Source organism: Panulirus ornatus, chromosome 1, assembly GCF_036320965.1.
Source record: "Panulirus ornatus isolate Po-2019 chromosome 1, ASM3632096v1, whole genome shotgun sequence".
Classification (NCBI taxonomy): Eukaryota; Metazoa; Arthropoda; class Malacostraca; order Decapoda; family Palinuridae; genus Panulirus; species Panulirus ornatus.
This window is the reverse complement of record NC_092224.1, coordinates 24,598,697-24,613,183: the sequence shown is the minus strand read 5'-3', so window position 1 is coordinate 24,613,183 and position 14,487 is coordinate 24,598,697. Positions and strand designations below refer to the sequence as shown.

At 40.7% G+C, this 14,487-nt stretch overlaps 1 protein-coding gene across 1 annotated transcript in view; it reads left to right on the top strand.

Annotated features, from left to right (window-relative positions):
- l(2)34Fd (lethal (2) 34Fd) overlaps positions 1–14,487 on the top strand; it is a 115,372-nt gene that overhangs the window by 67,484 nt on the left and 33,401 nt on the right. The window contains exons 10-12 of the mRNA XM_071690884.1: positions 979–1,139; positions 3,271–3,437; positions 13,091–13,184. Of these exons, the coding sequence (XP_071546985.1) occupies positions 979–1,139; positions 3,271–3,437; positions 13,091–13,184 (422 nt within the window). The remainder of the gene's footprint in view (positions 1–978; positions 1,140–3,270; positions 3,438–13,090; positions 13,185–14,487) is intronic.

The window sequence follows — 14,487 nt, the reverse complement described above, 5'->3', positions numbered from 1 at the left end:
GAAAAATGTGTGGAAGGCAAGAATGTTACCTTGGAAAGCAAAAATGGGTATGTTTGAAGGAATAGTGGTTCCAACAATTTTATGTGGTTGCGAGGCGTGGGCTATAGATAGAGCTGTGCAGAGGATGGATGTGGTGTGAGGTGGTTTGATCGAGTAAGTAATGAAAGGTTAAGAGAGAGGTGTGGTAATAAAAAGAGTGTGGCTGAGAGAGCAGAAAAGGGTGTTTTGAAATGGTTTGGTTACATGGAGAGAATGAGTGAGGAAAGATTGACAAAGAAGATATATGGGTCAGAGGTGGAGGGAACGAGGAGAAGTGGGAGACCAAATTGGAGGTGGAAGGATGGAGTGGAAAAGATTTTGAGTGATCGGGGCCTGAACATACAGGAGGGTGAAAGGCGTGCAAGGAATAGAGTGAATTGGAATGATGTGGTATACCGGGGTCGACATGCTGTTAATAGATTGAACCAGGGCACGTGAAGCTTCTGTTGTAAACCATGGAAAGCTCTGTGGGGCCTGGATGTGGAAAGGGAGCTGTGGTTTTGGTGCATTATACATGACAGCTAGAGACTGAGTGTGAATGAATGTGGACTTTGTTGTCTTTTTCTAGTGCTACCTTGTGCACATGCAGGGGGAGGGGGTTGTCATTTCATGTGTGGTGGGGTGGCGATGGGAATGAATAAAGGCAGACTATGAATTATGTACATGTGTATATATGTATATGTCTGTCTGTGTATACGTATCTATGTATACATTGAGATGTATAGGTATGTATATGTGAATAAAATCATGGATTTTCAGTTGACTGAAAATAGTAAATAAAATCCTTAGGTTTGTCATTTGCATGATTTATGATTGTTTGTTGGGATAGGCATTCTAAGATGCTTAATAGCATTTTATGTATGAGTTGAAATATGTATAATGTATACAAAAGTGTAATGAATCTTCCATTTGTTGATAATGTGATATTTTTGTTCTTAGGTAGTAACATGCTACGTGCTGTGATGCATGGCTACTACATTGATGTCCGATTGTACAACAAAGCAAGACTTATAGCTAATCCATTTGATTATAATGATTTCATGAAACGTAAAGTAAGGCAGAAGATTACTAAAGAGAATGAACGAGGAATTCAAACCAAGGTAAGGAAACTGAATGATGTAGTGCTACAATTAGTGTATTTAATGCTAGATTTTTCTTAAAGACTTTGGTACACTGTTTTGTTGTGTGATTTTTTTAAATGTTGGTTTAAGGTTGGTTTGTTCTGCAAGCCATGAGAAATAATTCAGACCTCTGGAGGTTAGAAACCTCATGGCTTCCTACCATACTGATGAGGTAAATGCCTCTTAACCATTTTTTCCACATGTTAGGCAGTAACAGCATCAGCTCAGTCTAAGTCCACCCTGTGACCAGTCTACTGGTAATATGATATTCCTCGGGCTTTGGATACTGACTTACCTCATATTATTTCAGATCTAGGACCAGGTTGGGTGTATCCAGATGCGACAGGAATACATACACACCTATACATTTCAACATATACATATATATACGTACACAGACATATACATAGATACACATGTACATAATTCATACTTGCTGCCTTTATTCATTCCCATCGCCACCCCGCCACACACAAAAATATTCCTGTGAGTCCACAGGGAAAATGAAATACGAGATCCCAAGAGCACTTTCGTGTAATAATCACATCATCAGGGGAGACACAAGAGAGAAATATAACAGTCAGTTGATATACAACCAAGAGACAGCTAGGATACCATTTGGTAAAATGCGATTTTCAGACATCTTGGACAATCACATGTTTACCAAATGGTGTCCTAACTATGTCTCTTCATTGTATATCAACTGACTGTTATATTTTTCTCTTGTGTCTCCCTGATGATGTGATTATTACATGACAGTGCATTTGGGAACTTATTGTGTTTCATTTTCCCTGTGGACTCATAGGAATACACTTGATCACGCACAAAATTTTGATGAGAGAGCTTGGGAAGTGAGTCAGTTGTTGTTCACTGATGATACAGCACTAGTGGCTGATTCGAATGAGAAACTGCAGAAGCTGGTGACTGAGTTTGGTAAAGTGTGTGAAAGAAGAAAGCTGAGAGTAAATGTGAATAAGAGCAAGGTTATTAGGTACAGTAGGGTTGAGGGACAAGTCAATTGGGAGGTAAGTTTGGAGAAAAGCTGGAGGAAGTGAAGTGTTTTAGATATCTGGGAGTGGATTTGGCAGCGGATGGAACCATGGAAGCGAAAGTGAATCATAGGGTGGGGGAGGGGGCGAAAGTTCTGGGAGCGTTGAAGAATGTGTGGAAGCCAAGAACGTTATCTTGGAAAGCAAAAATGGGTATGTTTGAAGGAATAGTGGTTCCAACAATGATATACGGTTGCGAGGCATGGGCTATAGATAGAGTTGTGCAGAGGAGGGTGGATGTGCTGGAAAAGAGATGTTTGAGGACAATATGTGGTGTGAGGTGCTTTGATCGAGTAAGTAATGAAAGGGTAAGAGAGATGTGAGGAAATAAAAAGAGTGGTTGAGAGAGCAGAAGAGGGCATTTTGAAATGGTTTGGTCGCATGGAGAGAATGAGTGAGGAAAGATTGACAAAGAGGATATATGTGTCGGAGGTGGAGGGAACGAGGAGAAGTGGGAGACCAAATTGGAGGTGGAAAGATGGAGTGAAAAAGATTTTAAGTGATCGGGGCCTGAACATGCAGGAGGGTGAAAGGCGTGCAAGGAATAGAGTGAATTGGAACGGTGTGGTATACCGGGGTTGATGTGCTGTCAATGGATTGAACCAGGGCATGTGAAGCGTCTGGGGTAAACCATGGAAATCTGTGTGGGGCCTGGATGTGGAAAGGGAGCTGTGGTTTCGGTGCATTATACATGACAGCAAGAGAATGAGTGTGAACGAATGTGGCCTTTGTTGTCTTTTCCTAGTGCTACCTTGCACACAAGCAGGGGGAGGGGGTTGTTATTTCATGTGTGGCGGGGTGGCGATGGGAATGAATAAAGGCAGACAGTATGAATTATGTACATGTGTATATATGTATATGTCTGTGTGTGTATATATATGTATACGGTGAGATGTATAGATATGTATATTTGCGTGTGTGGATGTGTATGTATATAAATGTGTATATGGGTGGGTTGGGCCATTCTTTTGTCTGTTTCCTTGTGCTACCTCGCTAATGCGGGAGACAGCAACAAAGTAAAATATATAAATAGGTAAATGATATTTTTTTTTATATTTCAGAAACTTCCTGCTGTTAACAGTGACTTATTTGAGCGGATAATGGAGGAAGGAGAAGGTGGTAAGAAGAAGAATGTGGCAGCAGCACAAGCATTGTTGAAAGATGACCGGTTTGCAGATCTTTTCTCTAGTGCTGACTTTCACATTGATAAGGATTCAACTGAGTATAGGTATTCTCCCTAAAGTTTTGTATGACTTGGTTTTGTTTGATATGTTGATGTGGGTACGACTAAATCCAGGATATAATGAAGATGGAGTGTGGTGGTGAGATACGTTGGCTAGTGGCAAACCTGTTTGTGGATGATACTGTGTTAATTGCAAAGAGCGAAGAAGAGTTGCAGAAGGTTGTAAGTGTGTTTTATGATGTGTGTAAGCAGAGGAGATTGAAGGTAAATGCAAGTAAAAGTCAAGTAATGGTATTTGAAAGGAAACAGAGTGAAAGTATAGATTTTGTAAAACCATATGAAGTGAAAGAAGGAAGTGCACTAAATCGTGTTGTGGATATGGGAAGGAAAAAGACTGGAAGAAGTGAGAGAATTTAAGTATCTGGGGGCTCTCCTGGGTAAGTATGGTGATATGGAAGGAGAGATAAGGGAGAGAGCAGTAGTAGGTAGAAAAGTCATTAGGTCCCTTTATAGAATAATGAAGGGTAGAGGTGTAAGTATGGAAGTGAAGAGATGATTAAGGGACAACATAGTCCTCCCAACCCTGACTTATGCAGTTAAAACATGGATGTGGAATGAGGCACATAGGTTAAGAATCCAGGTTGTGGAAATAAGCTGTTTGAGAAGAGCATGTGGTGTGACTAGATGGTATGAAGAAAGAAATGAAAGGGTGTATAAGAGATGTGGTATGGCAAGGAATGCAAAGGGAATGAATTGTGGAGAGATAGAGTGGGTGAAATGTAATACTCTGAGGTGGTTTGAGCATGTGGAAAGAATGCAAGATTGGGAGTTTACCAGGAGAGTGTATGATATTACAATTAAAGGAGTTGGTGTGAGTGGAAGACCACATGTGACATGGGCAGATATGGTAGAGGAATACTGGAGGGAGAGAAACAGAGGAAGAATGTGTGGAATAGTGAGTAAGAGGGAGGCAAGTAAGGACAGGGATAAGTGGAGACTCTTTTGCCATGGCCACCCCTTGGTGAGAGTTCCCAGAGAGAACGGGCATCAGAGATAGATAGATAGGAGACATTCATTTACTTGACATATGAAGAGTGAATGTTGGGGTGAAGAGGGTGGTGAGAGTAAGTGAGCTTGGGAAGGAGACTTGTGTGAGGAAGTACCAGGAGAGACTGAGTACAGAATGGAAAAAGGTGAGAACAATGGAAGTAAGGGGAGTGGGGGAGGAATGGGATGTATTTAGGGAATCAGTGATGGAGTGTGCAAAAGATGCTTGTGGCATGAGAAGCGTGGGAGGTGGGTTGATTAGAAAGGGTAGTGAGTGGTGGGATGAAGAAGTAAGATTATTAGTGAAAGAGAAGAGAGAGGCATTTGGACGATTTTTGCAGGGAAAAAATGCAATTGAGTGGGAGATTTATAAAAGAAAGAGACTGGAGGTCAAGAGAAAGGTGCAAGAGGTGAAAAAGAGGGCAAATGAGAGTTGGGGTGAGAGAGTATCATTAAATTTTAGGGAGAATAAAAAGATGTTCTGGAAGGAGGTAAGTAAAGTGCGTCAGACAAGGGAGCAAATGGGAATTTCAGTGAAGGGCGCTAATGGGGAGGTGATAACAAGTAGTGGTGATGTGAGAAGGAGATGGAGTGAGTATTTTGAAGGTTTGTTAAATGTGTTTGATGATAGAGTGGCAGATATAGGGTGTTTTGGTCGAGGTGGTGTGCAAAGTGAGAGGGTTAGGGAAAATGATTTGGTAAACAGAGAAGAGGTAGTAAAAGCTTTGCGGAAGATGAAAGCCAGCAAGGCAGCAGGTTTGGATGGTATTGCAGTGGAATCTATTAAAAAAGGGAGTGACTGTATTGTTGACTGGTTGGTAAGGTTATTTAATGTATGTATGACTCATGGTAAGGTGCCTGAGGATTGGCGGAATGCGTGCATAGTGCCATTGTACAAAGGCAAAGGGGATAAGAGTGAGTGCTCAAATTACAGAGGTATAAGTTTGTTGAGTATTCCTGGTAAATTTATGGGAGGGTATTGATTGAGAGGGTGAAGGCATGTTCAGAGCATCAGATTGGGGAAGAGCAGTGTGGTTTCAGAAGTGGTAGAGGATGTGTGGATCAGGTGTTTGCTTTGAAGAATGTATGTGAGAAATACTTAGAAAAGCAAATGGATTTGTATGTAGCATTTATGGATCTGGAGAAGGCATATGATAGAGTTGATAGAGATGCTCTGTGGAAGGTATTAAGAATATATGGTGTGGGAGGCAAGTTGTTAGAAGCAGTGAAAAGTTTTTATCGAGGATGTGAGGCATGTGTACGTGTAGGAAGAGAGGAAAGTGATTGGTTATCAGTGAATGTAGGTTTGCGGCAGGGGTGTGTGATGTCTCCATGGTTGTTTAATTTGTTTATGGATGGGGTTGTTAGGGAGGTGAATGCAAGAGTTTTGGAAAGAGGGGCAAGTATGAAGTCTGTTGTGGATGAGAGAGCTTAGGAAGTAAGTCAGTTGTTGTTCGCTGATGATACAGCGCTGGTGGCTGATTCATGTGAGAAACTGCAGAAGCTGGTGACTGAGTTTGGTAAAGTGTGTGAATGAAGAAAGTTAAGAGTAAATGTGAATAAGAGCAAGGTTATTAGGTACAATAGGGTTGAGGGTCAAGTCAATTGGGAGGTAAGTTTGAATGGAGAAAAACTGGAGGAAGTAAAGTGTTTTAGATATCTGGGAGTGGATCTGGCAGCGGATGGAACCATGGAAGCGGAAGTGGATCATAGGGTGGGGGAGGGGGCGAAAATCCTGGGGGCCTTGAAGAATGTGTGGAAGTCGAGAACATTATCTCGGAAAGCAAAAATGGGTATGTTTGAAGGAATAGTGGTTCCAACAATGTTGTATGGTTGCGAGGCGTGGGCTATTGATAGAGTTGTGCGGAGGAGGGTGGATGTGCTGGAAATGAGATGTTTGAGGACAGGGTGTGGTGTGAGGTGGTTTGATCGAGTAAGTAATGTAAGGGTAAGAGAGATGTGTGGAAATAAAAAGAGCGTGGTTGAGAGAGCAGAAGAGGGTGTTTTGAAATGGTTTGGGCACATGGAGAGAATGAGTGAGGAAAGATTGACCAAGAGGATATATGTCGGAGGTGGAGGGAACGAGGAGAAGTGGGAGACCAAATTGGAGGTGGAAAGATGGAGTGAAAAAGATTTTGAATGATCGGGGCCTGAACATGCAGGAGGGTGAAAGGCGGGCAAGGAATAGAGTGAATTGGATCGATGTGGTATACCGGGGTTGACGTGCTGTCAGTGGATTGAATCAGGGCATGTGAAGCGTCTGGGGTAAACCATGGAAAGTTGTGTGGGGCCTGGATGTGGAAAGGGAGCTGTGGTTTCGGGCATTATTGCATGACAGCTAGAGACTGAGTGTGAACAAATGGGGCCTTTGTTGTCTTTTCCTAGCGCTACCTCGCACACATGAGGGGGGAGAGGGATGGTATTCCATGTGTGGCGAGGTGGCGATGGGAATGAATAAAGGCAGACAGTGTGAGTTGTGTGCATGGGTATATATGTATGTGTCTGTGTGTGTATATGTATGTGTACATTGAGATGTATAGATATGTATATTTGCGTGTGTGGACGTGTATGTATATACATGTGTATGGGGGTGGGTTGGGCCATTTCTTTTGTCTGTTTCCTTGCGCTACCTCGCAAACGCAGGAGACAGCGACAAAGCAAAATGAAAATTAAAAAAGAATGAAGATTGAGTGCCATTGCTTCTTTGACATGCAAGTGAAGCAACTTTCAAGTCACTCTGAGAATGATAATGGTCAAAGTACATGCAATTTACTGTGTCACAGAATCAGCTGCTTAGTTTACCAGTCAAAAGTTAGAATTCAGGTGAAACAAGAGGCTGATCTCCCCTACTTTGGCACCTCACCCATGTGATTTGCTGCATCTCTTACTTGTGCCCTCATGTAAGTTTATAGCCTGTCAGTAACAAGCATCTTTCCACTCTGTTTTGGAAATTTTCATCCTCTTGTAGTCCATCTAGTTTTTAAGTTGTGTACTTCATAAGAATTTCTGGATATCATCTCTTCATCTCTCACTCTGGGTCTGCTTGCTGTTGTGCTTGAATCTCCCCCATTGCTATAATTTGACTCCAAGGTATGTGAATTCTGTTTGTGGCAGTATTAACTGATTTGATTTTATGTTCATAAGTTCAGAAATTCTTGATATATTCTGAATGCTGAAACCTCACACTTGATTGTATTTTTTTTTTTTTTTTTTCTTCTTTGTCATTTAATGCTCTCTCCCATATTTCTTTTGCTTCCTGAAGAGATTCTCTACTTGTTTCCCAGTTGTTAATATCATCTACATGTGCAGTAATCTTGATTGGTGATTGTTGATGTTGGTTTACATTTTTGATGAGTTTACATGCCTGTGTTATGAAGAGTACAGGGCATAATGCACTGCCTTCTTTCAGTCCACTTTTTATATCAGACCCATTTTTCATTTTAAAAAGATATATTTACTCTAATCAGGGATGTGTTTTTTATTGCTTTTAGTAGCTGGTTCTTTACTCCATAAACTGACAAACATTTCAATAATTTGCTTCTTGTTACAGAATATAAAGGCTACTTTGGTCACAGGTCAGCAAATAGTATGTAAAGCTCAGCATTAAATTTCCAAGCCTTTTTCAGAATAAGTAATTTTTCAAGGTTCATATCTATTATTCCTCAGGTCTTATGGAAACATGTTGCCATTCCCCTAATTGTGGTTCCATATTACCTCTAGATGTTCTCTGTGACATTTTTTCATATATTTTAGTGCATGTTTAGGCCACAGTAACTTTAGGCATCTTTCACTCCATCTTTCCATTTCATATTTGGTCTTCCTGTCCTTGTTTCCTCCACTTCTGACACAGATATCCTCTTAGTCAGTCTCTCTTCACTCAACCTTCTAGTATGTCCTGACTGTTTCAACACACCATGCTCAACCGTCTTGAACATCCTGAACATACTCCAGTTATGCCACACTTGTCTCTCAATGTCATTCCTTACTCAGTCAACCCACCTTACACCACTTGTCCTCAGGCATTTCATTTCCAACTTATCCACCCTTTTTAATACTTTTGCATTTGGGGACTGTGATTCATATCCTTATAGCACTGTTCAGACTTCTGGAACATCAGTCATACCCTTCGTCCATTGCTGCCCTTTCAGACAGTGACCTCCCCTTTTGCATACTTCTCTGTGCACTGAGGACCTTTACTCCTTCAGTCACATCTGGTTTACTCCAACTCCCATTGTTTCATCTTTTGCCATGTCCACTCCCAAGTCTCCATGATATCACACTTCCCTCAGTTCTCTCCTGTCAGACCCACACTCATACCAAATTGTCTTTTTGCCCTGCTAAACCTCCTTGCCATAAAGTAAGACTAATTTGGGTGGAGGGTGGTTTGTTAAAAGCTGAATTCTGCTGCATCTCAAATTTTTCCAAGAAATATTAATAATTGAAATGGTGTCCACAAAAAGTCGTGTCCACCCTGATATATTTCACTATTAAGGTTTATTATGGGTACAAGCATATGACATTCTCAGAGTGAAATCATCACACATCTGGTCGCTGAGACTACTGATTCTATTGGTGTGAGCACCAGAAATTTACCTCAGCATACCCAAGGTTATTTAGAGGGAACAATTTTCTTTTTTTACTCTTCCAAGATGCCACTTCATTTTGGGAATTTTGCTTCTGGGCACTGTTTTTCTCCCACCTGTGCTTCAAGGTGGTTAGAGAGCCATAATTTTTGCCTGTAAACAAGAAAATATGGGTACACGTGAAATTTCTTGATGTACTGGGTGCTCAGAATACATGATCAGGTGGCTGCTTCCTGCAATATCTCATCTGTTTATGATCTCATTTAGGAAATCAAGTCCCTATGGACCCAAAACATGGGCCTAGAGTACTTCAGAGGCCTTGCCACTTCCTTGCCCAGACGTCTGCAGATGGTAACCAAAGTCGAAGGAGAGGTACACATAGAAAAATTTCAGTTTGACATTGCCTTTGAAAATGTATGGGGAGGTGGACAAGATTTTTGCAGACTGTATTAACAGTTGTAATAACTAATTCCTGCAGAGATAACTGCTGTTGTAGGACAACTCCATAAGGCTGGTGGTGTTCAGGGAGTAGCAGAATTAGCAGAAAATAGCTACAAGGTTGCTTGAAGTCACTGAATCACCTCCTGGTCAGAAATGGGTTGTGCTTGAAATATAACCTACTTTCCTCATGTTTGATTCTCAGTCATCTTCAGCACTCCTGGGATGTTTCCTGGACCTCTTAGCATGTGTAAAATGGATAGTAGTCTCTGCCACAAAAGCACTGCAGTTGCTTATGAACACAGGCTCAGAGTTTTTATACGTTGACCAAGTGCATCCTGATCTCAGATTGTCAGGTAGTGACCACGCTGTCTTATAGGTGTAAAGGCATAAAAGAGATTATTGCATCATTTAACTACTGTAAATCAATTTAAACTACATGTATGTGCGCAGAAAGGATATTGTACATTAGTGAAATAAAGAAAAAGTGCACTAATAGGATTTCATGTTTTTCTGATGCCCAGTGTCCTGGACTGAGGTGAGAGAGTAACAGACAGTATCATTACAGCCTACATTCAGTCCAGTGGGTTTTTACCTTACTGAAAGAAATTGTTATTTAATAGAATTTTATGAAAGTTTCCTTTAGATGCCACAATTAGTTCACTGGGGTCCTGAGGGTCCATTACAAGCAAAATTCTGATACACTTAAGTTTATATGAATGGATTTTCTTTTTTTTTTTTTTTTTTGATTTGTCGCTGTCTCCCGCGTTTGCGAGGTAGCGCAAGGAAACAGACGAAAGAAATGGCCCAACCCACCCCCATACACATGCCTTGATTCAATCCACTGACAGCACGTCAACCCCGGTATACCACATCGCTCCAATTCACTCTATTCTTTGCCCTCCTTTCACCCTCCTGCATGTTCAGGCCCCGATCACACAAAATCTTTTTCACTCCATCTTTCCACCTCCAATTTGGTCTCCCTCTTCTCCTCGTTCCCTCCACCTCCGACACATATATCCTCTTGGTCAATCTTTCCTCACTCATTCTCTCCATGTGACCAAACCATTTCAAAACACCCTCTTCTGCTCTCTCAACCATGCTCTTTTTATTTCCACACATCTCTCTTACCCTTACATTACTTACTCGATCAAACCACCTCACACCACACATTGTCCTCAAACATCTCATTTCCAGCACATCCATCCTCCTGCGCACAACTCTATCCACAGTCCACGCCTCGCAACCATACAACATTGTTGGAACCACTATTCCTTCAAACATACCCATTTTTGCTTTCCGAGATAATGTTCTCGACTTCCACACATTCTTCAAGGCTCCCAGAATTTTCGCCCCCTCCCCACCCTATGATCCACTTCCGCTTCCATGGTTCCATCCGCTGCCAGATCCACTCCCAGATATCTAAAACACTTCACTTCCTCCAGGTTTTCTCCATTCAAACTCACCTCCCAATTGAATTGACCCTCAACCCTACTGTACCTAATAACCTTGCTCTTATTCACATTTACTCTTAACTTTCTTCTTTCACACACTTTACCAAACTCAGTCACCAGCTTCTGCAGTTTCTCACATGAATCAGCCACCAGCGCTGTATCATCAGCGAACAACAACTGACTCACCTCCCAAGCTCTCTCATCCCCAACAGACTTCATACTTGCCCCTCTTTCCAAAACACTTGCATTCACCTCCCTAACAACCCCATCCATAAACAAATTAAACAACCATGGAGACATCACACACCCCTGCCGCAAACCTACATTCACTGAGAACCAATCACTTTCCTCTCTTCCTACACGTACACATGCCTTACATCCTCGATAAAAACTTTTCACTGCTTCTAACAACTTGCCTCCCACACCATATATTCTTAATACCTTCCACAGAGCATCTCTATCAACTCTATCATATGCCTTCTCCAGATCCATAAATGCTACATACAAATCCATTTGCTTTTCTAAGTATTTCTCACATACATTCTTCAAAGCAAACACCTGATCCACACATCCTCTACCACTTCTGAAACCACACTGCTCTTCCCCAATCTGATGCTCTGTACATGCCTTCACCCTCTCAATCAATACCCTCCCATATAATTTGCCAGGAATACTCAACAAACTTATACCTCTGTAATTTGAGCACTCACTCTTATCCCCTTTGCCTTTGTACAATGGCACTATGCACGCATTCCGCCAATCCTCAGGCACCTCACCATGAGTCATACATACATTAAATAACCTTACCAACCAGTCAACAATACAGTCACCCCCTTTTTTAATAAATTCCACTGCAATACCATCCAAACCTGCTGCCTTGCCGGCTTTCATCTTCCGCAAAGCTTTTACTACCTCTTCTCTGCTTACCAACTCATTTTCCCTAACCCTCGCACTTTGCACACCACCTCGACCAAAACACCCTATATCTGCGACTCTATCATCAAACACATTCAACAAACCTTCAATGGATATACTGTACTTTTAATCACATGAACTCTTAACTTCCTTCTTTCATGCATTTCCTCGTAACTCAGAATCTGACTTCCACTGTTTCTTATTCAAGTCTGCCGTCAGAGCCATGTCATCTGCAAATACCCTCCAGGCCCCCTTACCTTCACCATATTGCATACCAGCCCCTCTCTCCAAAACCCCTCATCTATGAACAGATTAATCTACCATGGTGAATGTTACACACCCTTGATTCAACCCTTCTTCTTCATGTGAGTACTTTCTCATGCATATGGGACAGACTGCAAAGGTGAGAATATAGGTTCTGAAATTTGAAAAACTTTCCATTTGGAGGTGTAGACTGTGAGCATTTTTTCATTGTCTTTGCCTTGTCTTGCCTTCCCCTCTCTATTTTCTGAAAAATCTTGTACAAACTGGAACTGCTTCTGGGTTGATGTGTGTGACCTGTGAGTAAGTGAGATTTTTATGGCTAAGAGCGTACAAGTTGGTGATGGCATCTCTGTGGCATTCTCTGATTGGCTGAGGGCAGGCCCAAAATGAGCAAGCAGTTGCTATATTATTGAGAGGATTTTGACAAATAGGGAAAACTATTGTTCCCTGTGGCAGTATTCTTAGAGAATATCTCTTTTACTCACTGGACACTGCCTAGTAAAGAAAAAGATTTCCAAATGTCAAAACTCAGACTTTTGCCAGTGTTTTGATTGTTATTAAGCACTCAGCAGAATGGTGTTAGCATTTTTGGATGAACAGTATTTAAAGAATTTCAAACAGTGATTGTGTTTCAGAATGGCGTTAGCATTTTTGGATGAATAGTATTTAAAGAACTTCAAACAGTGATTGTGTTTAATGACTTATTGATAGAGGATTGATAGGCTTATTGAATGTAGAAATAGCCTCAATACCTTTAGAAGTGCAGCGAAATATCATTTGTTTTTAAAGATATGTGTTCAGATATCAGGACTGTATTGCAAAACTAGAATGTTAAAAGTTTTTATATGTATGACTGTTAACTTGAGGTGTTTAAATTCATTAGTGCTGTTATCATGTGGAGCATTTAGTAGCTTTTGAGACTTTTATATCAAGAGGCAGTTTTGACATTCCTCGTGATATCGAAAAAGGAATTATCCACATCATTTTTTCTCTCCAGATTGTTAAATCCTGTACTAAGTAGGATTGACAAGAAGAAAGTAAAGCAGAAAATGCAAGAAGAGGAAGAAGAACGGGAGTTCTTAAAAGACAGAGTAAGTAAACTCCATGTGTTCTCATCCTCTGCTGCAGATCATTTGTCATAGTGGACATTTAGGTAGTACAGTGTTGACATGTAAGGAACAAGGTATGAATTTGTAAGAAACAGGCCAGTCTCAGAAATAGATTTTATTAGAATGCAAGGAGACCTTGAGTTTTAATGCCTCAAGTTGCCACATTTTAGACTTAATACACTTCAGATTTAAAGTATGTTCTATCATCTAATGATGCTGTGCTTGGACTTGCAACAAATACACTTCAGATTTAAGGCATGTTCCATCATCTAATGATGCTATGCTTGGACTTGCAACAGATTGAAAACATTAAAAATTTTCAGATATATTTTTTCAGTGTTAAAAAATGTTTCTTTATTATATAAAGTTTATAACCATAATTTAAGTTATTTATTTACATATCATGTATTTCTTATATTTTTTTGCATTCTTGATCGTAATGTGCAAGATAGCACTAACAACAGACAAAAAAAATGCAGAATCCGTTCACATTCATTCTCTAGCTTTCATGTGTGATGCACCAAATCCACAACTACCAATCCATAACCATGCCCCACAGACCTTTGCATGGTTTTCTTCTGCTACTTCACATGCTCTTGTTCAGTCCATTGGCATTGTGTCAAACTTGTATACCACATTGTTTCAATTCATTCTATCACCCTCTTGCATGTTTAGGCCCAGATCACTCAAAATTTTTTCTCTCCAACCTTCCATTTCCAGTTCGGTTTCCTTTTCCTTGTTCCCTCCACTTCTGACGCATGTATCCTCTTTGTTAACCTTTCATCACTAATTCTCTCTATATCTCCAAACCATTTCAGCATTCCCTCTTTAGCCCTTTTAATAAAGCACACATTTTTATTACTACACTTTTCTCTCACCCTTTTATTACTTGATCAAACTACCTCACTCTACATATTTTCCTCAAACATCTCCTGTCTAACACATCTACCCTTCTCTGCACAACCTCATCTATAGCCTATGCCCACTTTCTTATAACATTGTTGGAACTACTATAACTTCAAACATACCTAATTTACCCCCCAGATAACTTCCTCTCATTCCATACATTCTTCAGTGCTTCCAAAACCTTTGCTCCCTCACCCACCCCTATGACTCACTTGTGCTACCATATCCACTTCCAGATATCTAAAGCACTTCACTTCCTCCAATTTCTTTCCATTCAAACTCACACCCAACTAACTTGTCCTTTTACCCTGCCAGACTTCATAAATTTGCTTCTATTCTTATTTATTCTCAACTTCCTCCTTTCACACACTCAAACTCT